This window comes from Melospiza melodia, chromosome 1 (assembly GCF_035770615.1).
Source record: "Melospiza melodia melodia isolate bMelMel2 chromosome 1, bMelMel2.pri, whole genome shotgun sequence".
NCBI classification, from domain to species: Eukaryota; Metazoa; Chordata; class Aves; order Passeriformes; family Passerellidae; genus Melospiza; species Melospiza melodia.
This window is the reverse complement of record NC_086194.1, coordinates 6,895,476-6,923,136: the sequence shown is the minus strand read 5'-3', so window position 1 is coordinate 6,923,136 and position 27,661 is coordinate 6,895,476. Positions and strand designations below refer to the sequence as shown.

General features: G+C 44.5%; 1 protein-coding gene across 6 annotated transcripts in view; it reads left to right on the top strand.

Annotated features, from left to right (window-relative positions):
* The window catches only part of PRKAG2 (protein kinase AMP-activated non-catalytic subunit gamma 2), a 221,110-nt gene that overhangs the window by 128,870 nt on the left and 64,579 nt on the right, over positions 1–27,661 (top strand). For all 6 annotated transcript variants that reach the window (XM_063179437.1, XM_063179570.1, XM_063179525.1 and 3 more), the window contains one exon: positions 23,111–23,325. In XM_063179437.1, coding sequence (XP_063035507.1) covers positions 23,111–23,325 — 215 coding nt within the window. The remainder of the gene's footprint in view (positions 1–23,110; positions 23,326–27,661) is intronic.

The following is a 27,661-nucleotide window of genomic DNA, read 5'->3' as shown; positions in this document are numbered from 1 at the left end:
TGGAGGGAGCAAAGGGGAGAATCTCCTCTGTGGGCTGTGGAGCAGCAGAGATGATGCAGGGCTGTGGTTTGGTGGCTGTGGTTGCCTCTGTCCCTTTGTGAGAGCATCCTTAGCCCTTCCTCAGCTTGGATCCAGCACAGACATAAAGTTGGTGGAAGGCAAAAAATGACTTGCCAAGGCAAAGCTGCTCTTTATGCTGAGAATATGAACACAAAGACCATGCTGGGGAAGGTTTGAACTCATCCCTCTGTCCTCAGCCATGCTTTGGCTGGTTTGGCCCATCTCTGCCCCATTCTTGCTGCATCAAGATATCTCTGGCTGAGCCTCCCCATGCCCTGCCCTTCCCAAACTGCATTTGTCTGGTTTTGTGCAGACCTTTCACCTCTGTGTCTGGCAGGCTTGGCTGTGGCAATAAAGTATGTGCTAAATTCTCAGCACAGAGCAAGGAATGTAAAACCAGGAGGTTGAACCTCAGGGTGTGTCAGCCAGGCATGCCCCAAGCCCAGGTGTCTCTGGATTGAGTGGTATAATATTTATCCCACTGCAGCAAGGCTGCCAGGCCACGTGGCTTGGCAATCAGGCATGCAGGCAGATTATTCTCTGACATGTTTAGAGAGGCACACCTACCAGGCAGCATGTTTGCCCACATTTGAAAGAATCTTGATTGAAACAAGAGGGATTACAACATTCTGTGTTCAGGCTCAGGCTGCAGGAGTGATTTCAATTAATTAAATGGCATCAGGACAAGTTTGGGAGTTGTGTAAGAATGTAAAATTGGATATAAAGGAGTCATGGAAAGGCATCTCAGCACAGCTGTGAAATGAGGGAGGCACCTTCACTCCCCTGTTCTGTTGTGCATTTGGTGCTCAGGATTTTGAGAAGTGCCATTTTCTGTAGTGGCAATCAATTAGACAAACACTGCATTAATTTAAAAGTATTCCCACTGTTTGTGGGATTCCTCTTGGGGATTTCTGATGGATCTGGGTTCCACAGTCCTTCCACTGACACACACAATGCCCTTCATGCTGGCTGGTGGGATTGTCATTGTGTCTTCTCATTCTCCATATTATCAGTCTATAAATGCCTCTATTTCCACTAGTGAGGGAATAATTTTTTTTTAATATTATAGATCATTCTACTTCAGTTTCTTTACCACACCTTATGGGACATCAGAAAGAATGGCTTGTTTTTCTTCTATTTTCTTAGACATGGTTTTATTCTAAAGTCCCCCAAATTCTCTAGTGTAGTTTTACACATAGGAAATCTGAAAGATGTCCAGCCTTGGTTTTACATGGAATGTTTGTTCTAAAAACCTGAGTTATTATTTTATTGTTTTTTAATTTGCTTATTTACATGTGTATAGTTACAGGTACAGGCAGCTGGAAGTTGGTAACCTGTAAATCTGGTAGCAAATCAAATGTCACAGCCAAATCACAATACAGTCCCTGGCCATGACTGAAGTTATAACACACATTTCTATAGAAACTAATGCATGCCCGGCAAAGACCAGATATACTTAAATACAAAAACCCCCAACTCAGAATAAAGTAGTTTCTTTTGAATTTTAAAATATTGGGGAATAAAAGTGGCAGAGACTGTGCAAGTCAGATATGAACAGCTTGCTCTAGAAGTTTCTCTGAGGCAGGAAGTGCATGAGCAGATACGTAGAGTGAATTGTCAACTCCCTTGGAGTCCAGGTAATGTTCACTGGAAGTTTCTGTATTGATTTTTATTGAGATTTAGATCAAGACTTTTGCTTGAGAGTGAAATGAGAGATGGAATCAATCACAAACCATTTCCTCTCTTCCAAAATACAGCATCACTAAATAACAACAATAATTAACAAATCAGCTCGTCGTGGCTTGTTCCATCAGTTTTGTAGAATTGGAGCACACATTTCAGTGTTGCTAAGATGGTGTAATATTCTATTTTACATTTTGCCAATATTTTTTGTATGAAATTTAAGAGGTTTCTTAGATATTCATAGCATGATAGAGCAAGTCATAAATCACTGCTGTGTGGTAGGTAGGAAATGACCCCAGGATTCACAGAAAGGGGAGCAGAATCACAGGCAAATAAAATTGTGGAGCTGGAGTGTTCTTTAATTTCTTTTGGTTTTATATCCTATGCCATTATTTCAGTTGAGCATTTATGATTTTTTGTGATCATAACTCATGAATAATTGCTGGGTTTATTATTGTATTATGTACAATGGAAGTTGATTGTTGCTTCATAAATAGATACAAATCAAGAGTTAGTTGAGGTATTCATTTTTCATATGTGTATATAAATGAGAAAAGAAATCAAAAGTAATTTATGAAGCAGAATTACCAGTCTAAATTTATTGCAGCTTATTGAATCTGTAATCTCTTCATTACCCTGGCTTCTGGAATCACATTACTTTATAAAAGCTTTAATTTTCTTTCTTTAAAAAAAAACTGAAACAAAAACAAAAGCTTTTTTTTGCCACCCTGGAATTTATAGCCCCTTAGAGTGGAGAAAAATATTGGAAAGACTTAATGTTTCAAAAGAAGAAAACATAGGAATCCTGACATTTATAGGTTTAAATACCATGACACTTTCAGGGTTGAGCTGGTGATTTTTTGAGGCATTTGAAATCAGTCTTAGTGATGAATGCAGTAGGACCATGTGCATTAAAATGGCTGTGTAGGACTAATGTTTGTTTAATCCTGGGACATGTCCATAGAAAACCAGGCAGCTAAACCAGAAATCGGCTTCATCCTCAGGGCTGCATTACCCAGGCTCCACGTGCACAGCTTTAGGCACAGTTCTTTGACAATTTTGGCTCTTGGTCTGGGTTGTGCACTGCTCAAGCAGAGGTGGCTGAGCTGCCTGCCATGCCAATCAATGAATGAGTTAAAATTGGCTTGTGAGACACCTACATCTAACCCAGTGTTTTGGTAGCTCTGCTGTGGCCATATCAAGTCCACTTACAGCAACACAGCTATTGAAATGCTGGGTTATATTTACATTCAAGAGGGGAATGGTTTGTTGCTGTTGCTGTACCCAACTCAGGGTGTGAGATCCAGCATTTGTGCCAGGGGATCTGAAACACCCTGGGCAGAACAAGGTGTTTGGGAGCACGTTCAGCTTGGCCATGCTCTGCTGTTATGGCCAGCAGAAGCCGCAGCTCTCAGAAGTGACAGCCTTCCCTTTTGCACGGAGCAGATAAACAGCCTAAGAACCCAATCTAGACTGGTTACATTGACTTATTAATGTGTAAATGACCCCCTGTGAATCCCAGAGGGAATTTTTGTGAAGAACTGTTTGAAAAGGTCAGCAACTCAGTTTGGAAATTGCAGAAAACCCACCCTCAACTTCAGCAGAATGGCTGGGGATGCCTGTAGGCCTGTTCACAGGAGTGAGGCTGGACCTGGCATCCTCAGCCAGAAAGGGAAAGGTCCATATTGGAGACAAGGCATGAAGATCCCCTGGGAGGGGGACTGGAGCACAGGGAATGGAAAATAGCATATGTTATTGAAATGGGTATGTAAGAAAGAAGGTTTCATGGCATTTCAATGAAATTCCCCTGTTTCTGTCTGCTGCACAGACCAGTGCCTTGCAGCCTTGCACTGGTGGGGACAACTGGGAAGCCCAAGTGCCCCTTGAACTAAGGTCAGATGAGAATCAGTTTCATTATCCAAGTGGGATGAAATGTATAGAAATTGGAAAACAGATGAGACCTGAAAGATCCCTAAAGCAAGACAGCTTGTTTTCGGGAAAAACCATATAAACACATTCATGATTAGGCATGATTAGCCACATTTCAGACCAGAATCATCCTGTGTGTTACCATCAGGATAAGCTGGAATTTTTCCCAGGAATTCCTGTGGCAGGCTCCATTTTGCACGTTATCTGCAAGCTGGCTTCTCACAAAGCCAAATATTTGAGCAGGAGAGATCTCCATGGAGTTGGAGAGATCAGCTCAGGAGTGATCTCCATGGAGTTGGAGGGATCGGATCAGCAGCCCAGGAGGGATCTCCATGGGGTTGGAGAGATCAGCTCAGCATCCAGGAGGGATCTCCATGGGGTTGGAGGGACCAGCTCAGGAGGGATCTCCATGGAGTTGGAGGGATCTCCATGGGGTTGGAGGGACCAGCTCAGCAGCCCAGGAGGGATCTCCATGGAGTTGGAGGGATCTCCATGGGGTTGGAAGGATCAGCTCAGCAGCCCAGGAGGGATCTCCATGGGGTTGGAGAGATCAGCTCAGGAGGGATCTCCATGGAGTTGGAGGGGTCAGATCAGCAGCCCAGGAGGGATCTCCATGGAGTTTGAGGGATCTCCATGGAGTTGGAGGGATCAGATCAGCAGGCCAGGAAGGATCTCCATGGTGTTGGAGGGATCCCCATGGAGTTGGAGGGCTCAGCTCAGCAGGCCAGGAAGGATCTCCATGGGGTTGGAGGGATCAGCTCAGCAGCCCAGGAGGGATCTCCATGGAGTTTGAGGGATCTGCATGGGGTTGGAGGGACCAGCTCAGCAGGCCAGGAGCAGCAGGGCAGCTGAGTCAATGGCAGGGGCTGACCCCAGCAGCCTGCCAGGAACCAGGAATGGCAGCTCCACATTCCAGCTCAGCGGTGGGAATGCCGCCAGCCCTGGCTGCCCAGGAAAAGCCATGAATTAATGCATGTGTCTGCCCAGGAACAGGGATGTGCTGGGGCCTCTCAGGAAGGAAGGGAATGCACTGGTTTGTGCTTCTGTCCTTTGTTCAAAGAGCAATTTTGAACCCTGGGGAGTGTATAAATACTGGGTTTGTAAACTGAGATGTGTAGGTTGTTATTTTGGTCTACATCTCCTTGTGGATAATGCTCTACATATTTGATGTAAATGGTACAATGGGTCTGGCTCCAAAAGAAGTATGTAGCTCAAGGGATAAATTTCAGCTCTGTTCTCAGGGGACTAAGAGATGCTGCTCTGGTTAAGTCTAATGCAAGCTAATTTCTGCAGAGCCCTGTGTATTCTACTGCTGATGTCTTGCCTTTGTTGGGTTTTGTTTCACATGATTAATTAACCATACTGCTGCTCCCAAGCACCTGAGACCCCTTTGAAGTTGCAGTTTGATCAATTGATATGTATTGTGCTACAGGTATAAACAACCTCAGTGCCTTAAACTGACACTTTAAGTAGTTCTGCAGCCTGAAAACTTTCCAGAAGTTCTTGCTGCTGAATCATGACTTCATGTTCTAGCAAAGTCTCTACCACAAAATGTTGGCTTTGGTCTTTAAAAATGCCTGTTCTAAGCAAATATATTATCACTTTTAAGAGAAAAAATATGCATTGCTGCATGTTTAGGACAGTTGTATTGGCAAATACAACTCTCCAGAGAAAAGAGAACTGCAGCCTGTAAGGCATCTATACAGTGATTAATAATCTGCTGTGGAAGAGCTCATTGTGAGGGCTCTCTGGTTATTTGTTCTCTGCAAAGTGCTCAGGGTTTGTGATGGTGTAGCTGACCATGACAGTGTTGCAGAGCTGAGTGGACATGTTTGAATTTGATGCCAGTTCCCCTGGGATTTGCAGAAACCTGGCTCTGTGCTTTGGGCCATCTGACCTTCCCCTCCTGTGGCAGGGCCAGCTCCCTGGTGGGTGCTGCCACCAGGGACAGTGATGGTGTGAGCACATTGTGCTCCTGCCTCCTCCTCCTCAGCAAACCATGGGAGCAGGAGCACTGGGAATGTCCAGGACATTCTATGAGCACCAGGATGCAGGAGGGAAGGAAGAGATTTGTTAGCAGGGTCTGGCAATCCCCACAGGAATACAGAAGGACATAGCAACATCCACATTTTCAGGAATCGTCCCTGTAACCTCCATGAGGAAATGAAATCCCACAAGGACAGCACCTGGCTCCCAGCAAGGTCCCATCTGATTAGTTGTGACAGTGTTCACATGGCTCTCAGGTTGAGGGAAGAGATGAGGATCTGACTCCATGTTTCAGAAGGCTGATTTATTATTTTATGATATATATTATATTAAAACTATACTAAAAGAATAGAAGAAAGGATTTCATCAGAAGGCTAGCTAAGAATAGAATAATAAGGAATGATAACAAAGGTTTGTGGCTCAGCTCTCTGTCCGAGCCAGCTGACTGTGATTGGCCATTAATTAGAAACAACCACATGAGACCAATCACAGATGCACCTGTTGCATTCCACAGCAGCAGATAATCCATGTTTACATTTTGTTCCTGAGGCCTCTCAGCTTCTCAGGAGGAAAAATTCTAAAGAAAGGCTTTTTCATAAAAGATGTCTGTGACGATTAGTGATGCCATCAAAACCACAAATCTTCTGTTCATGCAATTGCATGATTATTTCCAGCCTTAGTCCTGACTTGAATCCTGCTCCCCTGGTGCTTTAGTCCTTGGCTAAAGGTTTTGGACCTGCCTGAAAGGCTGCTGGGAGAGCCCAGAGCTGAGTAAAGGAAGGATGAAGTGGCTGTGGATCACTGAGGTGTTTCCTGCACCCTTCTCTTTGTATATATTGGTGGCTGACACAGGGGTGTTCAGCACACATTTCTCCTTTCTTACTTAATTTAATTGAGATAAATCCCCTGTGTCAGCCAAACCAAAGGGGCTCCAAGTGTGAGAGAGGAAACCAGCACAGGGAGGAGGAGGAGGAGAGGAAGGCAGTGAAGGGAAAGGACTGAGCCAGTTTTCCTTGATCACATTGTGGCACGTGGCTGGGAATCACAGGGTCCCTGTCCGTGTGTCCTCCCACCTAGAGCAGCCATCCACATGTCTGTCACACTCTGACACTGGATCTGCAGCAACTGTTGCTTCAGCAGCTGCTGGCATGCACTTATCATCAGGGGTGTTGAAAACAGAGCCAGAGCAAAATGTCATTAAAATTCCAGGTCTGGCCACCAAGAGGAGAGAATGGAAAAGTAGCAGTATGGGATGCATGTATGTTTAAGTGCAGGGTTTGGGATATTTTTGTTTGGATTTTGATTGATTTCAGGTAACGACCAAAGGAATGAAACAAAATACAGTTACCAGTGTGTTCTGTTGTTCCTGCATGGATTTATTTCCACCTATTTCTTGCACTCTGCCATGGTACAAAGGTGTGCAGTGGCTGGGAGCCCTGTCACTGCTGGTGGGACACAGGGCTTGGGGAACAAGGTCATGGATGGGTGCTGTTGTGTCTCAGCAATGACAGAGTTACATAATTATGTCATTTGGGGATCCTTTTCCTTTTGCACATTGCTGAGGGCCTCCCACAGACTGGGCCTTGTTTACCTTGGCCATTGCAGTGCAGGGAGGCTCTGGCTGATACCTGTTTGTTTCTGCAGCTCTCGCCTCCTCCTGTGGCCAGCTGTGCCCCCTGCCCAGCTCTGATTATTTTCCTTCACACTAAACAGTTTTGATTTACCACCAGAGCCCTTTATTTTCACTTTGCCTTTGTTTACTGAAATGAAGTAATGCACTCAGAGCCCAGAGTAACACAAATAATTGCAGTTTTGGGGAAACTGTTCCCCCAGCCCCTGAGATCTCAATCTTCCTGCTCTGCCTGCTTGGTACCAGCACACCCAGTTCCCACCTTGACTTGGTTTAAACCCACAGCCACTCTTGCTGCTACTGCACATGAATGGAAGTCAGTGCCTTCTCCAAAAATGTCTGCTGGTTGCAAAGTTTCAGGTTTGTGCTGGGAAGTTACTTTCATACAAACTCCAGGACTTTGTGGGGTGGCAGAACTTGACACAATCTGTGTTTGGAGCAGGGCTGAGCACTCTTTTGGCATCACTGGGGTGGACAGGGCTGAGTCAAATGCTATCACAAATCCCACACTTGGCTCCACATAGTGTGAATACCTTGGACAGAAGCTTTGCAAGGCCAGGGGCCAGCCATGTGATAGTGCAGAGATCTCAGCTGGCCTGGGCTGGTGTTCAGCTTGTACCAACCACTGCCACAGCTGAGCTGTTCCAAACTGGATTCTGTTCAAGTTCTACAGAACCTCTGGGATGCTTCATACTCAATCTTGTATCGAGAAAAAGTGTCACTACCAGCTGCCTTCTCCAAAACAGTGACTGAATTGCTTTTACAGTGGTGAAACTTCAGCAGACTACATCTGTTTAATCAATGCAATAGATAGATTTATATATATATATATATTTTTAAGAGAAAAAAGGGCTTATTTTGGCCACAGCTTTACAGTGTAATGGAACAAGTGGTGCAAGTGAACTCCTGAGGCCCCTTGTTCTTCCAAGACCCCATAAGGATAAATCTTGGGGAAACTTATGGAGAGCCCTGACCACTATTCTGCACCATCCTGCCCTCTCTTACAAGGAGAACATTGCAAAAATTCCTGATGTTCTTTGCAGTCAATCTGGAAGCTCATGGTTGACAGGAGTTAAGGATCTCAGGCTGTCTCTGCAGTATTATCTATTTTTCTGGAGGTATTAAGAATATACCTCAGAAAAAGCAGGCTCAGGAAAGCAAAGGATGTGGTTTTCTTGGCAAGTGCAGTCTCCTAATCTTATGTTCTCTGAGTCTGGACTTTAAGCACTAGAAACCAGTCCCAGAAACTAGAAACCAGCTAATTTCTAACCAGCTTTTGCAAGACCTGCTCAGATCATCTGCTGTCAGCCACCAACCCTCATTTGGGTCCTCTTTAAAGCCAGCTGGTCTTTTACCACCTGACTGATTCATTTGTGTTGAGCAGCAGCAGCAAACTCCCAGCATCACATACATTTTCACCAGTGTTCTATAAACTGGGGTGATATATAGATGCTTACTGCTTGCAGAGGTGCCTGGGAACTTGTCCCAGTGTTTGTGGAGGCAGATTCAATCTAACTGGCTCCCTGAGCAGGAGCCCTGGGTGTCTCAGGGATATGCAGGCACTGAGATAGCAATGCACTTGTCCCAGGGCTTCGAGGAACAGGTTGCAGCACTTCCATGCTTTAACAACTGAAAGCAAACAGTTTTCCACTTGTTACAAAGAGAAAACAACTCATAATTTATTTTCAGGAATGAGGTCACAACAGTGCAGCTTGGGAGGGAGGTGACGGGTGCAGCAGGTTGGTGATGAGACAAAAAGCTAAAAAGCCTTTCCCTGCTAGGTTAAATCCAGCTTCAGTCAGCAGTGACTGAAATCTTTCCTCATCTGACAGTTGTTCCCCGTGGCCTTTGCAGTGTTGGCTTTGCTCCCTGACATCTGAGTCAGAGCTTGCATAACCAGCCCCCTGCTCAGGGAGGCATCCGGGATCACTCGTGTCCTGTGAAGAGACCTTCTGCTCCTCACAAGGGTTCAGGCTCAATGGACTTTCCTCCAGTTTTGCAGCCCTGACCCCTGCCTGTTTCCAGCTGTCTCAGTGGGCAGTGTGGAGCTGGTAGGAGTCACCTGAAGGGCAGCATTTGAGTGGCTCTGCCAGGGCTGTCGCGGCAGCCTCACCAACTGCTCCATCTGCTCCTGGCTGGAGGAGTCACCCCCTCCCCAGGAGATCTGGTCCTGCCCTCAGGTCCCTTCCTCACAGCCTCCTCTGAAGCCCCTCTGCTGTGTGCACAGGTTCTCACAGGATTAAAGCCTTATCTAGAAGAGCTCACAAGTCTTGTGTGCATTTCCTTTCCTTGACCACTGCAGAGTTACAGAAGACAGCAGGGCAGGCAGGCAGACCTCTGCCCACAGGCTGCCCTCTAATGCAGAGCTTTGTGGTCATCAGAGTGGCCTTCTTAGTGATCCATGAAACACTGGGAGCAGATACTTCAGAGCTGTCTGTCCATGCTTCTTTTCTCTGGCAGGTCAGAACTACTCCTGCAATTGTTCCCCTTTTAGTATATTAACATTCATGTTGTAGACTTTGTCTGTGTCTCTCCTGCCCAAGATTTTGGGTACTGTGTTGTCCCTGGTCAGAGAGGCAGCCAACTTCAAGGAAGAGCCTCTGCAAATGTACCTGCTTGGAGATGCACCAAGTTTTATCCTGATGCAAAGGAAACTCCAAACAGTCTGTTCACCTTTTGTGATTTTATGGATTCTGGCTTTGCCTGGCTTCTGCAGCTTCCAGTGTGCCAGTCCTCTGGGTCTGTGAGCAGGCATGGCTCAGCCTTCCTGAGTCCAGGGATTGAAGTGATGCTGTAAAATCTCTGCCCCACTTTACAGTATTAACTTAGTGGGAAATGGGATTGGGTTGGTGTGCCAGTGTGAACTGCCTGTCCACAGCTGATGCTGCTGTGCAGGAATGGGATCACAGTCTCTGGAGACACCTCCAAAGATGAGAACTGGAGTGATGGAGGGGAGCAGAATGAAAGGGCAGGGGTGGATCTGCTGAAATAAATCACATTTCCCACTGAGCCAGGGGAATCTCTGGCATGGAGGTGTCCTGTGCTCCAACAAGCCTGCTGCTGAGGGATCCATTCTCAGCATGCTGAGTCCTTTTGTCTCCTGTGTTTTCATTTGCTTTTTAGCAGCATGACAGCTCTGGGGAGTACAGGAAGCCAGGACAGTGACTTTATCATGTGCTGGAGGCTGGGATGGGATGGGCTGTGGGGTGAAGCTGGGGTTGGATGACAGGGAAGGGAAGGATTTCCTGGAGATGCAAACTGCCTGACCAGCCCTTGGAAAAACTTGCTCTGCCAAAGGGCTCCCAGGCTCTGTCCTGCCAGAGGTTTGCAGCACCACAGGGCTGGGTGCTGAGAGGAGGAATCAGCTGTAACCTGTGGGGCAGCCAAGCAAAGAAAGCCACCCTGTGCATGCTTTTGGGGGCTGGTCTTGCAGGCACTCTGTTGACTTGGCAAGTGGAGGAGATAGGTCTAAATCAGCCTGCATGTTGAAGGTGGAATTGCAAGAAAAAAAATAAATGTGTGAGGAATTCCTCTAACTTATTCTCTAGCATCAGTCTGTACTGGTCCTGAAATGGAGGGTCAGATATGACATTTTAGCAGGAAACATGGAGGGGAGAGGAGATGGTTGGTCTGAAGAAGAAGGAGGCAGATGAGGAATGAAGAAAGCCTGCATGGCTGGGGAGGCACAGGCCAACCTGTGCCCTGTAGTTGGTGCAGAAATATCAGAAATGTTGAGGGCAATAGAAACACTTGGCAACAGAGACATGAAATCACACCATTTGTTGGTTGATCCAATGCAATGGACATCACTGAAATGTTGAGTTTGAATTTTATTCATGGGCAGGTAAGAAGAATAAGATGATGGAGTTTAACTTGATAGGATCATTGAACATCCCAAGCTGAGTTGTTTTCATTCCAGGTAACTGATATTTATCCAGGTATGAGTTTGAAATTCCCTTTAGGCTTATGTTAACAAAGTAGGGATTAATTTCTGGCTGAACTCCTTAAGTAGGATGGGCCCAAGCGTTCATGGCTCTCTTGGGCAGGTAGCAAACGCTTGCTAAGCCTGTTTGGCTTCACAGCTGTGGCAATACCAGCTTCTAAAATTCTGTAGACATATCTTCTGGTAACCCTTGGATAGCATCTTGGGGTAATTCCTGGCTCCATTCTGAAGTTTAAACGTACAGATGTGATATTGCTGCTCCTCAGCCTCTGTTCATGGCTGGGTACCATAACAGCACTTTGTTGGTAAGAGTGTGGAGAGTCACAGAAAGAGGACAGGGCTTAATTTGATTTTAATTTTACCCAGTTTCTGTGCTGGGAAAAGAAAATAAGATGGTGACTGATTCTTCATGTATGGGCAGTGGTTGATAAGTACATCCCAGTCCAGGGCTTTGATATAGTTGTGGGTTTGGTGCATGCATATATATATATACAGCTGTCTTTTCTCCTTTTTCCTCCCTTGTGCCTCAAGCAGATCCTAGATGGACTCTGTCCCACAGCAGAACTTGGGCTATAATTTCCTGTACACCACCAGGGGTGAAAACCAGCAATGCCACTGTACAAAGTGATTCTGCTTTGCTTTGGCCCCTTTCCCACTGCTGCCTACCCGTGCCAAGAGGAGTGTTTGTTCTGCACTGGAAACCAGTCTGGTTTAGAGCTAACCAGAAGGAGGGAGGCCTGAGGTTCTTTGTCATCCACATCACCTTGAGATCTGATTGCGAAAGGCAGAAGAAAGCTGGGGCTGCATGGATCATTTCAAGGGAAGGGGAGGGGAAGATCTGTGCCAGCTGGTGTCTAGAGAAAGCAGACATTTATTGCACTGATGTTCTGCTAAAAGCACCATCCAGTACCAGCTAAGGCAATGGAAATTATGCTAGCAAGTGGCATAAGGAGCAGGAGCAGTCCCACAGCAATTTATTTTCAATCAAACAAGAGCCATGGAGTCATTAGTTATTTCTTCAGAAGGCTTTGGTAGGTGTGCTAGAGAGCACTGAGTTGTCTCTGCCATGCCATATGTGCACAAAAAGATTAATTCCCAGGTTAGCAAGAGAGGAATTATGATGAGGCACAGGTCTGACTCAGACACAGTGGGAAGAGGCAAATGCCACCGGCTGAAGCAGTGCTTGGACTCTTGCTGAATTTTGAAAAGAGCTAGAAGGAGAGATTTTTCTTTCCTTTTAATAAAAGAAGAAAAGAAGACTTTAAAAAATTAGTGTCAGAAGCAAAGAAATGTCAAATTATGGCTTCTTTCTTTAGCTACAGCTTTCCTGAGGATTTGGAGTACTTTGCAAATATTTAATTACTCGCAGCTCGGTGCCCTTGTAAACATTGCAGAAAATAAACAAAATTAAACTGTGCTGTGAGACTGGCATTCCAGCTGTACCTCTGGTGCTATTACTGGCACCTCTGGAGCCATCCTGTTCATTACAAGAGTGGGAACCTGAGGCTAACATAAACCAATGAATTAAACAGAGAACAAGTCCCAGGGCCTGAGTCCTGAAGTCTCTGCCCTGATAGCCTTATATCCTGCTATTCCCAACCTTGGGAAGCACCACGGTGTGATCACAGCCTTTAGCTGCATGCATAGCACAGTGCACACTCCCCTGGCACCAGCCCTGAAGCTGTCATGCCTGCCCTGCAAATAGATGCCCTGCTGGTCTTTATGTGCATTAATATTCTGTCTCTGGCTGTTACACAGTGAGTGGATGTACTGTGCAGATGAAATCCCCCACAGGGATTTCAGTGGGGCTCAGCAGACTCTGATTTAGACTGTTCTTTTCGTCTGCTTGCCCCTCTAATGACATATTTGTAAAGTGTTTGGAGCTTTTTTCCAATTCCACGGGGTGTTGCTCTGCTTTAGTGTGTTACAGAAATAAGGTACGTGGTTAAGACGCTGTTTTATTGCAAGCAAATCTTTGCCTCAATTACCTCATTTTTTTTTACATTTACACTGGATGAACGTATCATAAATCATAGGTAAAGCAACAACCTTCCTCATTCTGCAACCCCTCAAGCAGCTGCTTCAAAAAGCTGATGTTTATTGCAGTGATTAAATATGAAATCCCTAAATGTGAAATTAAGCATCACAGCAAGTAATTGCTTCCAAACTTGTCTTTATAGACTGTGCATGCAGCATTCCTCCTCCCACCTTTTCCCCCTAATTTTCCTCCTTTTTTCCCTTCCCTGTCAAAATGCAAACCCTTCAGGGCAGGGTTCTGTTTCCCAATCTGTCCATGAAGAACTTTGCACGCAGCAAAGAAGAAGCAGAGCAGGAGCAGTGGTGATGGTGGCCAGGGAGAGAGGCAGAGAGCAGTTCTAGCAGCCTCTGGCAGAGGGCAGGGTGGTGGAGGGACAGACAGTGCTGGGGACACCAAAGTGTCCCTGTGAAAAACGCCAATCACTTGTTTTTAAATTTTTAAAAGTTTAATAGTAATAAAATGGTTATAAAAATAGTAATACAATTAGAGTAATAATAATTTGGACAATTTGAATTAGGACAATATGAGACAATAGAGACAAAGAGTTACAGACATCTGGGTACCATTTTCTGGGCAGCACGAGCCTGAAAAAGGACACCCATTAATAAAGGATTAACCCTTAAAAACAATAACCTGTTGTATATTCATACACCTCATACATGATGCATAAATTCCATTCAAATACAGGATTCTGTCTGGTCATGATCAACATCTTCCTCTGAATCCTAACAGCACCTTCGAGGCTGGAAGAACTTAACTTCTTCTGATAAGAGGGCAATAAATTCTTTTTCTCTGAAAGATTCAGGTGTCCTGTGGCTGCTATCTCACTGCAGTCCTTTCTTTAAAAAAATTATCCTACATAGCATAGTTTCTATTTTAACATTTTTATAACCTATATTTAACACACTACTTAAGAGAATTACTACAGCATTATTTTCTAACACAACACATATAATATTCACTTTAATATTTGCGAAGAGCCAGTCATAAAATACACATTTTTCACAGTCTCCAAAGACGAGCAACTTGCAGCTTTCTGTAATGGCAGGGGAGCATTTAGCTCAGCTTGGCTCAAAACAGAAGAAAGCCTGGGTAGGACAATAGAGGTTAATGTGGAAAGCGCTGTTAAATGCCTGCCTGAGCAGCCAGCCTCTTTGCTAGAGTAGAAAACAAAAGTTATTTCATTAAGGGCTCTGAACACCAAGTTCCCAGTGCAAGTTTAAATGCCAGGTGGTGTATTAAGTAAATAAAGGCGTCCCGCTGTAGGCATTGTTCCTCCCAGCAGCCGGCTGCAACCAGCAGCGCCACCGGGGCCATGTGAACCCCTGCCATGTGCTGGGGGCAGCGCGGATTTGGCTCCAGCAGCTCCCAGCACATCGATAAGGGCCAGCAGCGACACGTGGCTCGCTCGCCTGGTTGGCTTTTGCTCATCACTCATCCGGATCAGAACGCGGGGTTTGCACTGGTGCCGTGTGTCTGCAGCGCTGTTTGAATGAAGGGTCTCGAGGTCTCTGAAATAAACACGGGCAGGAGACCTTTCTCCTTTTTAATGCCTTTATCAAAAGTGATCAGCTCGGGTGGGTGTTGTGTTGCGCTAAATAGTTTATTTAGTTGCTGTTTTGCACTGGGTGATTGGAAATTTGCGCTGAGTATGGTATGTCATGTAGATTGTTATTTCCCCTCTCCCATCACACGGTCTTTCCCTCGTGCACTCCTGTGCTATATTCCCCGGTAACCCCTCCCCTCACCCCTCTTCAGTGGTATCCCACTGGCTGCGTCCTCTTTCCCGCCCCCATCCCCTCGGGTGTAAAAGTCCCCTGCAGGACTGTCACGCCCTCTTTTTCACCTGGAAGGTCTCACCTGGAAGTGTCTCCTCCCAAGCCAATAACCAGGACACTGGTCCCCACGTGGAGAAGAGCGCTTCTCATCTTTTACTTTGCTCACGTAAGACCGTGTGGGCCAGAGTCCAGAGCTAGCTGGGTTGGACTCGTACAACAGCCTGAGATACACGGAGTTCTTACCTGTGGGGAGAACCGATGGGTCTGCGCTCACAGCACTGCTGCTCCCGGGAGTGACTCGGAGGAGGACAAAGAGTGCAGCTGTGTCCACGGGTGTGTGGGGAGAGCTGGGGGTTCCATCCTCTCCAGAGCATCAGGAGATCCTCTTATTTTCTGGTTTAACATTTGAGGTCCTCTGTCTAGCTGACCTTCGTTTAGGGTGAGGAGTAAACAGCGTCTTAGCAGGTACTAGATTCTGTTCCTCACGTCTAGACATCACTTTGATTTGTCAATTTTGTGTTGGCTCATTGTTTTTAGGGGTTTTTGGCTAGGTTTGGTGAGGAGCTTCTCCCGTTGCATGCTGGTTCCGAGGTCATTTGCGTGCTAACTCTGAGTTTTAGCGTGGAGGTAGATAGGAGACAAGATGGAGGACATTGGCTACATGTAGAGGGATAGAAAATAAGTAAATAAAAGTAATATAGAAAGTAATCTTACCCCCTAAAGAGTTGCAGCTGAGCCAATTATTAGAGATTGGGAACAGGCCTGATTTTAACAGGCCACAGCTGTAGCCAATAAAGAAGAGTGTTATAAAAGAGTGGATTGGTTGGTTGAGGGGACCTGGAGTCAGTTGGCTGCTGTGAGGAAGAGTCAGTGCCTGGAGGAGCTGCCTACAAAAAAACATCAAGGAGTTATGAAACTCTAGCAATATGGGACCCTTGCACTATAATGACAACAAGTATAGTCTGATCTCGTTCTTGTTCTTCATCTACTCCATTTTCTGCAGTGTTGGTGGCACAGAGTGATTGGTTAGAAAGAGCTGTAATACAGATGTCGCATGGAGAGACAAATAATTAGTATTGGTAGAAAGGTAGAAATAAATGAAGAATTAATTGGAAAAAAAAAGCTTTAAAAGACCTTGAATCTGTGTGTCTTGTGACTTTTGGTGCCTTCTCTTTGTATGCTGAGTCTGAGATGTAGATGGCATGCTGAACTTCTGATAAGAGAAAAATAAACAACAACCTGAAGACTGAAAAATCCAGAAGTCCCATCCATCTCTCATTCCTGGCACAGAACTTTTTAGGGTTCTCCCCATCAGGGAGATCCACGAGGGAGGTTTCCACATGCTGGTTCTACAGGATGTTCCCCCATCAGGCTGTTAGCTGCTGAGGATCTCTGTTAGTACTTTTCTCCTCTCACTGGCACTTGTGCTGGCGAGGTACACGATGTCTGTGTTTGTGACTCTGGCTTGGCCACAGCCATCTGGTGTCTGGCGAAGTCTTGGTGCTGCTGAGTCTCTCAGTATAATTACCGTGCCGAGTTAATTATTCGTGCCAGCCCAGGCACTTATTCAGTGACTACCTCAACCATTACCAGGACCTCTTCATTCATCACCTGTCAGGCTGTGAGCAGCAGTGGAATGTGCATTTGGCCGTCTCAAAAAAAAGCCATTCTTTGCCATGGAGCTTGTGAGTGATCCCCCTTTTTTTTGCTCTGAATTATTTGGCCGTGGTCTTTTCTCCAGTATTTGCAAGACAAAGGAGAAGCATTGGCAGAAAATTTGTAGTTAGAAGCCAGGCTGGAATCTTGCTGCCAACGAGAACTAGAAAAAACCCATTGGGAGGGATGATCCCCACCAGGATTTCTGATCTTGGATCTCATGTGTTTATTGCTTTATGAGCTAACATAACGTGTCAAGTCTCTCCAGGTTTGGCAGGTACATTTAACAAATGTAAGATAACCAAGGTGTGGTTCTGGGCAAGGTGGAAGATCCTCTGTCTAATCATCATGGCAGGAGATGTTCAGTAAACTCCTTTAAGGGTACAGCATCATCTTTTTTAAAGGATACAGCCAAGAGTTTCTCCTGATCAGCCTTTCCTCATAAAGGAGCCTTGAGATCTTCAGAAAGAGGAACAATTCTCAAAACTTTGCTAATTAAACTCTTCAGCTCCTCATTTTCTCAGTTTTATGAGGAAAAGGTGTTACATTGCAGATTCCACAGATACAAGTGTGGTTTTGGCACATAAATAGACCACAAGTGGAGTAGAACAGGCTGGATTCTGGGTACCAGTAAGGTTTTGTCTTTGGTTTTATAAAGTGAAATAGCATCTGAAGCAAAAGCTGGGGCTTTCAGGGTCAGGTATTTCTATGGCTGAGACCACTTAAGAAGTGTTTTCCCTTACTATGTTCAAACTACTATAAATAATTTCAAAACTGCTATAAATAATTTTGATTTTTTTAGACTTTTTTTAAAGTTATAAAATTATACATTTTCCTGTGAAACTTTCAGACCACATATGATATTTTAATTACTTAATAAGTGCATTTTTCTCTTCCTCTGATTCATGAAAGCATCAGAAATGTGTTTTTGGAAACAAGTTATCTTCCCATTGAGTGGTGTACCTGCTACATGGAAGGCCACGGAGCTGTTTCAGTAAGATTGAAATAAAAGTCTTTGCTAATGCAGCTGGGATTGATGCTGCTCAGCTGGAACCAGGGAGCTTGGAAGGGCTGGAAGGCCTGGTCATTGTATGAGTGATGCAGTGTCAGTCACAGATAAAGGCTGTAGAGTTCCAGAATAAGACCTGTAATTCTTATATGGTGGGAAGCACTTGAACTGGTGTGTGACAATGTTAGATAAAATAGGAAATTTCCTGGGCAGCATCCATGCTATTTTTTGGTACAATAACTCCTCAGACTTCATTTATTATTTTTTTAAAACTAACGGGTATTTTACAACATTTAGTGCCAATGTCATCAGTACTGTTTGGATGGAATCAGGCAGTAACCATTTACCTGCTGATGGGTTCAGGGCTTTACTGCCATTAAGTGGCATTAAACCTCATTTCACATCATTTGCATTGATTTGCTTATGTGTCAGAATTAACATAGTATTGTGTCTGAAGAGTGAATCAGCTTAATGAACCAGCAACTCAGCTCAGATTCACTTGTGCTGCAGGGTACTTAAAATTCAGCAGCCACAGCCTGCAGCCTTCTCTGTTTCACTGCCAGCTGGGAATGCAAATGAAAGGACAGTGCTGTCCTGGGAAAGAGTCAAGACAAAAAGTGTCACAGGGAGACACTGCAAATGGAAATTCCTTTTGGGTTTTGTTTTGGGGTTTTTTTTGGTTTGGTTTTTTTTTTTTTTGGTTGGGTTTTTTTGTTTTGTTTTCGGTGGGTATTTTTTGTAGTTTTTTTTGTTGTTTTGGTTTGGTTTTTTGCTGAGAAGTTTCACTCTAAATGGTAAATGAATATGTCCCTATATATAAACTTGGAAAACTGTTTTAGCCACAGCTTTAAGAGACTAGCACATCATAACACATTAGCAGTGTTATGATTTGTTTGATCAGGTACAGGATGAGAGAATAGAGAATACTGAAGTGTGTTTCGTAGGGAAAGAGCAAAGAGCAATTTAATTTTCATGGCCAGTAACCCTCTCCAGTTTCAGCAACTTAAGTACACAAATGTAAAAGTAAAATTTTGAGGGCAGGCTGCTGGCTCCATCCTTAGGGCCCTCGATGGGGAGTGTGACTCTGTCACTGTCCCCTGAAGCCAAACCTCTGTAAAGGAGTGTTAGCACATCCCTGAAATCCCTTCCAGCATCCTATGGGGGCAGGTGGCTCCAAGGGCTCATGGGGCAGCAATTGTTTTTCTTTCTGGAAAAGGGCTGATGAAAAGGGAGGCTCTGGCAGGAATCACTGGGCTGTGAGCATCCTGCCTCCCAGAAACCACCAGATGCATCCTGCCAGGTCAGGCATGAAATGCAGGTGACAGAACTCATTGTGGGTGTCACCCTGGGAATGTAGGAAGTGTAGGAGGGCATCCACCCTCCTTCCCTTGGGACTACACGGATGACAAGGCAGCACTTCATCCTTTCCTGCTCTGTGGTGCTGGAGGGCTGGTTTGGATCAGAGTGCCCAAGTACGTGGCTGAAAAATGACATGCTGAGCAAAACAAGGGTTTTATTTAAGAAAAATTGTTGTAAATACCTAGAGAAACAAGTGAAAGGAGCAACATTGTTTTTGTATGTGCCCAGCTCGATACCAGCCAGTGCTGGGTGTGACTTGAGCCAAAAGTGTGGGCACTGCCATTGCAGCAGCACTTCCTTGGGGGTTTTGCACCCAGCCCATGATGTGTGGCTTGATCCCAGCTGAAGCTGCTCAAACAGGGGCACAGAACTGAGTGCTGGGCCATCCCTGTGTGCTGTCCCTGTCCCTGGGGGAGGGCAGCTGGAGACAGCCCCATTCTGCTCCAAGGCTGCCATCTAGTTCTGCAGGGATCTCACACACACATCCCATGTGAAGTTGTAATATGAAAGTTGTTTTGAACCACATATTCCTGTGAATCTCATGAATATTCTTATTCATATGCATAATCAGTTATGCAAATGTTAGTAGTTATGATTCACCAGTTTGGAGACCACAGAGTTACCCTCTTTATTTGCTCTTGTTTTGTCCTGAGAAAGGTAATGTGAGAATGAGTCAGAACACAGCAAAACTCTCAGGTTGTTTCAGAACTGGATGGGGTTAATCAATAGGAAATACAGAATCATTGAATCATCAAATGTTTTGGGTTGGAAGAGACCTTAAAGATCATCCAGTTCCAACCCCAAAGGACAAGCTCTTTTGATAGCCAGAGACTATCAGACCCTTTTCTCTTCTCCTAATTTTTTTCTAGAATTCTTTTTCTGCTATAAAAAAGGGACAGCTCTTTATTTTCATAACATGAAAACACCACATTTCGTTCATATTGTTACCAGAACTAGTAGGGTTTGTAACCAATGTCAAAGTTTGTTTCTTCCCCCAAATCCTACATACACACTGAATTGTTTCAGCTTCATTATAGAAGAATCCTGAATTGTTGTCTGGTTTTCCCTGCTTAGTTGTTTTAAGTATGTTTTCCCACATAAACTGGTTTTAGCCATGGGATGGAGTTGTATCTTGTCTCTTCACTGGATTCTTTCTGCTGTAGTAGAGCAGGCACCCACTGCAGGTGCAGATAATATATTTACACCAGTGCTGCTGTTTAGTTGTCAGGCCAATAGGACTAAAGTCAATACAAAGTCCTGTTACTCCTGAACTGATTTGCTCTGGAGATATATTACAGATTTTCATTCTTTGATGTGGAAGGCTTTTATAAAGCTGTTTTCATAGGGTTTAGGGTGTTAGGCTGTATCACAGCACCCAAAATATTTTCTTGCAATATTTGTAAAAAATTTAGCGTTTCCTATGTGATTATGACTTCAATATCAGTATTGTACAAGTGTAAATAACATAGATACCCCAATAATACTCTGAGGTAGGCTTATAAAAGACTGAAAAGCTTAATTACATTAATTTTATCAAGTACCCTGCAAAATAATTATATTTTTCCCTCCAACCCTGTGCAGAAACTGAGTCACAGACAAATTGAATCTCAGATGTATTAGGGTGTGCCTTACAGCGAGTACTTCATGTTTGAAGTGCCTGGTTGAAGCAAACAGTTCTAAGGCTCAGAGTGCTGGAGTCACAGATGCTCCTCATCCATAAAAACTCATGCCAGGCATCCAAGGCTGGCATCCAAGAGGAGATTCACCACCAGGGAATGTTCTTGTAAGATGGAAACCAGGCTGTCTGTCCTGCCTGGGCTGTGACATGTCTGTGATGAGGTGGCAGGAGTTTTCACAGGATGTAAGAGGTGTTGCTTCCATGGTCCCCTTTGATCCACGTGTCCCTGTGTCCTACAGATGTCCTCTGCTCTTGGCAGCCTTGCTGGGCTGCTGAGTCTGTGGTTTCTGTATGTCTGGTAAAAGCTCTTCTGGCAGAGCCTCTCGGAGCTGGAAATGGTTCTTGTGGACTTGCAGAACACATTAGCACTCAATGAGCCCATCCCAGCAGCAAGACTTTAAGATCTAATGGTGTTTTGCTCCCTTTTAGTGATTTTCCATTTGCATCGATTGCAGCTATCTCAGCTCCCAGTCTGAGCACTCAGGGAACATTTGCTCCATAAAAACACAGAGGAGCATCTTCCCCAGAACTGTTTATTTAAATTTGTCTGCAAGCAAAACCTGAACAGGCAAGCTAGGTGTCCTTTGAGTCCTTAGGGAAGTGGAGCACGCTCTCCAGTGCCCTGAAATGAGCAGGGCTTGAGGACATTCAGAATGCCAGGGTGGTGACTCCTGCCTCACTCTGTGCCTTGTCACATCTGCCAACATCTGTATCTGCCAACATCTGAGCCTGCCCCCAACCCCAGTCCCCTCTGAGGTATTGCTGCTTGGCTGGCAGAGCTGCAGGGCTCCTTAAAAATCAAAAATTAACTGGAAGTCCAGCTGCAAGCTTGGAAAAGGACCAAAGATAGGGACTGAGTAGGTGGTCCTTTCTCATTCCAGCAAAGCTAAAGTTTATCAGTGAGAATTAAGGTTTTCTTTGAAAGAAATAAATACAGCACTCTGTACCACTAAACCCACTATTAGTAAAACATATTAGAGACTAATTATTTTGCAGGTTTCCTGTTGAGTGACTCTATTATTATAGAGTTAAGTCTCTTATTATGTAAAAGCCATCAAGAAAAGTTGTTTTCAAAGAAAAATAATAGGTAAAGAACAGTTACACATATTGCATGTTAATTCCCTTAAACACAGAATATGCCAGCTCTTCCCCAGCTATGTCAGGAGTAATAAATTCTTCAAGTAATAGATCCCTCCCTGAGTTGTTGGATGTCCAGTGTTCCAAGTCTGGGAGCTTAGGAAAAAACCTCTGGTGCAATAATCTCTGGTGGAGCCCTGAAAGCTCCCACCATGGAGCCAGATTTACCATGAAAATACAGCATTGTGTTCCCAAACACTCCTTTGAGTGGCCTGGGCTTTTATACTCATTAATCTGCTCTATTTTGATGGGCTTGAGTCCCCTTTGGATTAATTGATCATCTATATAAATCTATGGAAGCACAAGAAATGAGCCAAATTCAGAGATCTTACAGCCCACTTAAAAATACACATCCCAGTTCAACCTCATGGTTTTTATGATCTAATTCTGTCCTGATTTACGCTGGAACCACCCTTGGTTGCTGATGTACACAGAACCAGAAACACAGGTGTTGGAACCTGAATTTTCTGACTGGTGGTGGATGTCTGCTGGTTCTTAAATGGGTGATAAACACAGTTTAAATCTGATGGTTCACAATTCAGAGCTGCCCTAGGAACATAACCAAAAATACAGCTGGGGTACATACACGTGTCAAATAAAAACAGGGCGCTCACAAGAGCAATTATCTGCTGCTGACATTGATTTTTGGCAAAAGATATGGTTAATCTTTCTCCTCAAAGGCAGCTGAAAACAATTTTAGTTTGTACAAAAGCTGTACAAGAGCTTTACAGAAAGCAAACTGTGGCTCAGGAGAAATATGCTCCATTTCCTTTTTGTCTCTGCTCCTAATTGTATTTCTGCTGCTGGCTGAGATACTGTTAAAATAATGAAAAAGTAGAAAAAGCAGCCATTACAGGTTTTGAGCCATGTGCCATGAGATAAAGGTAATCCTGAGACTCACAGGAGTATTAAAATGACAACAATAAAGTAATACCCATGCTGAGTGTCATTTTAGAAATAAGCAATCAGACAGGAGGGTGACACAAGACAAACCTCCAGCACTCCCATCCTGCCACTGGACCTCCCTGTAGTGGATCAGACAGTTCAACCAGCCTAAAAGGGTTTTTTTAATGGCAAGGCACAGGTTCCTTTTCACAAACAAGGAGGTGAGATCCCTACTTTTAGTTTGGGGAAATGTGCTGGAAAATACAGGATTTCTGTAAAGCTGAGATCTCCATCTGCTTTTCACCTGAGCTGATCTTTGGGCATTTTTGTTGTTCACAGCCTCTGGCCTCTCCTCTTCTCCATCTACCCCAACACAAGTGACCAAGCAGCCCACGTTCCCTCTGGAATCCTACAAGCATGAGCCTGAGAGACCAGAAACAAGAATTCACTGTTCCTCACCTCCTGACACGGGGCAGAGGTTTTCTCTGCCTCCATCACAAAGTGCAGCCAAGCCTCCCATCATGACACCAGCTCCCTGTGCTACCTCAAAACCTGTAAGTAAAGCTTGTGTCCAGTTTTCCAGTGGGAAATGTGCAGGGCTGTGTGTGCACTGTGTCTTGTGTTACAGCTGCTGGGCTGCAGTGTGGCTGTCCATTCTGTGGGACAGAATGAGAACAAGGATTTTAACCTCAGTTTAATTCAGGGTTTGGCTGAGAGGGCACTGGGAATCCAGAGGTGGTGTCTTCCTTCTGATTTATCCAAATAGTAACTAATCTTTGCACTGCCTTCAAAGTGAGTTTTGCAATGGCTTCAGATCCCAGGATACACTGCTGAGACGCCACCCTAGAGGTGGATAAAATTTTATTTAGGATTTTCTTTCATCTCCCTTAAGAAGAGCTGATGAGAGAGTTAGCAGCCAAAGAGAGCATATAAAAAAGAAATTCACAGTCTGAGCTGCAGGGGCTCTGAGTCCCTGCTGCCTCTGGAGTCTGAGATCACTGGGACAGCTGGTGACTAATAGCAGTCATTGCTATCCCACCTCCTGCCCCAGCCCAGAGAGTAGAAAAGGAAGGGCAGCACTACCAGGGCACTCATCCAGCCTCCCACCTGGCAAAGGTGTCTTCATCAGAGTGGATTCTGCAGTTCCTGGTAGTGCATGAACCCAGCAGTTCCTGGGAGCACATGAACTCAGTCTCTGAGATGCCCCAGTACTGCACAGCTCTGTGCCTCTTCCCTCTCCCTTGGCCAGCCTGAGCCTCAGGGGCTTCACTCTCCTTTTCTTTCTCCTCTGCCTTTTTGCCCTTCTCCTTTTGTGTTAATTCCTTTGCATTACCTGTATCTTTCCATTCCTCTGACTCATGCAACCAGCAAACTGATCTGTCACCAGAGTAAACCACCCTGCATCTGCCCAGCTTTTCTTCTCTTTTTCCCCCTCCAAAATATAAAATCTTCAACATTTTTTGTATCTAGAAACCTAGAACTGTAAAGGGGCATACAGGTTCATGAGGTCAGTTGCTCTGTTGAACAGCTATGAGTCCTGTTTCATTCCAGTTCTCAGTAATTTATTTAAAAGCAGCAAGTTTCCTCCCACTCACCCATGGGAAGCTGCTCCAGGACCTGAACACAGCAACCCCAAAGCCTTTTTGCTTTGTGTGAGGCACCTCCAGCAGCAGCAGCAGCTGTTGTGGTGCTGAAAGCGTTTGGGTCCTGCAGCAGAGTTCATCTGCTGCTTTCAAGTCATTCACACACATCCCACAAAACACCTGCCCTATTTTGGGGGCCCCTTCTGTGAAGGCCAGGAAATCTCTGATTTTCAACATAATTTTTTCATGGACAGGTTATAAATATTTGCTTTTATAATTAATGGCCTTTTTCATTCATTGTTTGCTACATCCTGTTGTACCAGTAGCCAACCTTTGTTTTTTCAGATCAAGCAAGCCAAACTCTCCTTACAAATTACAGACTTTCTGTTTTTCTGCTATGCAAAAGTAAATAATTAGAGTATTAAATAAAATAGCTCCTACATTTGGGAACTCCAGCAGTAACTTTTCTGCAGCCAGCTCACTGCCTTTCCATGTCAGTATATTCTTGGGATGCAGAAATTATTAAACCCAAAGGTTTGTAGGATACAAAAATATTTTGGGTAGATTTTAGTCAATCAGTCATGTTATTTGCATATGAATGTGTTCATCTGTGTTATGCAGCTACAGAAGAGTCTTTTGTACCTGTTAGAATAGAAGTGAGGAAACAGCATAATCTTAGCACATTCCACTGACTGAAAGACTGAAAAGTTTGTTTTGTTTTTGATTATTTGCTGATTCAGACAACATGAAGCTGAGCAGAAGATGCCAGAATAAAGAAACAGAATTCTCAGCAGGTTTTTATGAACAGTTGTGGTTGTGTATATGTACAAGAGAGAGTCTGGGGAGTAACTCAGAGTGCTGGACTCAGTTCCCTCCTGCTCAGAAGACACAGAAACGTGTGGGATGTGTAGCACCTGATTGTCTGGTACCCTCTGTACTCATTTGTGTCTGAGAGCAGCGAGTGTGCAGGGCTGCCAGTGAATCACTGGGGGTTTGGTTCATTTGGCAATAAATGTCAGCAGCCACAGAGCAGTGAGGAGCAAAGCTCTGCATGTTTAATTTTCAACTGAGACTGAAAAGAGAGATTAGACTTGCCATTCTCTTCTAGGAGAAACTGTTAGAGAGAAACAGGCTGAGTTCCTGCAGAAGGACATGAATCTGATGAGTGTTCTCCCAGCACTGTCATGTGTTTTGATCCCTGCAAATTATTGACCCAACATTCCTCTGCAAATACAACAGCACTATACAAACATTCTTGAGTACTGCATTTCAAACATTTCATTTATTCTCAGCTGTGTGTTAATAAATACATAATTTCACAATCATGTGCCATAAGCAAATCTGTAAGAGGAAAACTCAATTTCTTTACTTACATCACTATTTGGTGGCAGAACAATTTCAGTTATTTTTGAAACACTATAAATTTTATGATAAATGGTTTCATAATGGCTGTGCTGTTAGGTGATCAGTTCAATGATATGCAATCTTCTATGCTGACATCTGAAATGAGAGTTGACTCTTATCTACAGGCGTCTGTCAACTTAAATCTCATTTACTTATTACATTGCTTAACTGATAATGATAATGTGTGAGACCCCAGAACTATTATAAATGAATCATGATTGCAGTAGGAAAGAGGAACCCTTGGACCCAGACCGGGAAATATTATTAAAATAAATTTTAAAAAATAAAACCAGAAGAACAGATGACTCTAGGAAGATATATAGTATCAGGACTTGGAAATAATCTTATCCCATTTTTATAATTAATGGCATTTGAAGCTGGTTCTGAAATTTTTTTTGACCGGTCTGAGACTTGGGTGCAGAATGGTTAAATCTGTTCAGTAAGAGACAAGGCATGGAGGGAAGATTAAAGATTAAAAATACTTATTTCCCAGCAGATGTAGCCAAAACCTTTCATGTTTTAGTAGCACTCCTAACAGTGGGTATTTTTTAAGCCTTCATTTCTGGGGAGGGGAATAAATAGTGGGAGACAACTCCTGAGAGAGGGAGATCCTCCTTCAGCAAATCATCTCAACCCAGTACACAAAGCTGAGCAATTAACCTCATGCTAAATGGGTGTCTGTGGTAATCACCAAGGCCTGGATTTATCCCACCTAACTTTAGAAACCTTCCTGAGCTTCTTAAGCTGGGAGTGCAGTAGCTCCGGTTGTGTCTGAGGAGTTTGAGGGGGTGAATTTGAGGAATTTGAGAGGAGTTTGCAGGGGATGATGCAGATCCAGGGGGCTGAGGAGCCTCTGGGCCTCACTGGGCAGGAAGGATTTGGCTCCAGGTGCTGCATTTCTGATCCAGACACCATCAGGTGCCCAAAGCTGGAGCTGCTGGGCTGTCACACACCACAGAGCAGCTCTGCCAGCCTCTCCCCTGCATGGGGAGGTGTTCCTGAGTTTGAAGGTTATAATGAGAGATGCAGCTGATAAGAGATCAAAGCTGTGCCTGAAGATTACTGTGTGCTGCATGAAACGGCAAAGGAGCAATTTGATTTCTCACAATGCAGTTCACTGTTCTGTACTTTGGCCTTGTGTTGTTTGGATGGTGTAACCTTCAAGCAGTGAGTGGTAAATGATAACTCTTCTCTAGTGTGACATTAGGAACCATGATAGAAATGCAGAGAGGTTGTAAATTCAGTACCAAACCTGTTTGCCCTGTTTCCATCTTGTCTGTATTTTGAAGTGGAATGTGGTACACTGGGCATTATGTGGCTGTATCCTTTTTTTCCATCCTTTCTTCCTCCTCTGATGCACAAGACACTGTGAAAATAGCACTGCTCACTGCAAACAAGCATTTCTGTGCTACCCCCTCTCCTGCTTTCCCTTTCCCTGCATGAGAGGAGCCCAGGGCAGGAGGTGCTGGCTCCACACTGGAGAGGTCTCTTTGGGTGCAAAACAAGGCTGGGGCTTCCTCTGCTCACAAGAAGTGACAAAGGCAGAACATGCCTAAAAAATGGTCCTGTCCATATGATTGTGTAGTGAGCCACTGTCCTCCAAAGAACTTCCAAGCCAAGAAATTTCCCAGAATGTTCTTACCAAGAGGAAAAGTCAGCCAGGAGGCAGTCAGAGACTTGTGTGAGTGAATCCTGGTAAAACTGCAGACAGAGCACACAGAAGGGAGTCTGGGCTGTATTCATTTTGCACAGTCCTTGCTGCTCCAGCATTTGGAGAGGAGAGATGTAATGTACAGCTGGGACTCTCTTCCAGCCCTGGATAAAAGGGAGAAAGCAGATTGTTCCTGCAGCTACTCACTTGTTAAACAGTAGCACTTCCCTGCAAAGCTATTCATGCTGTTTC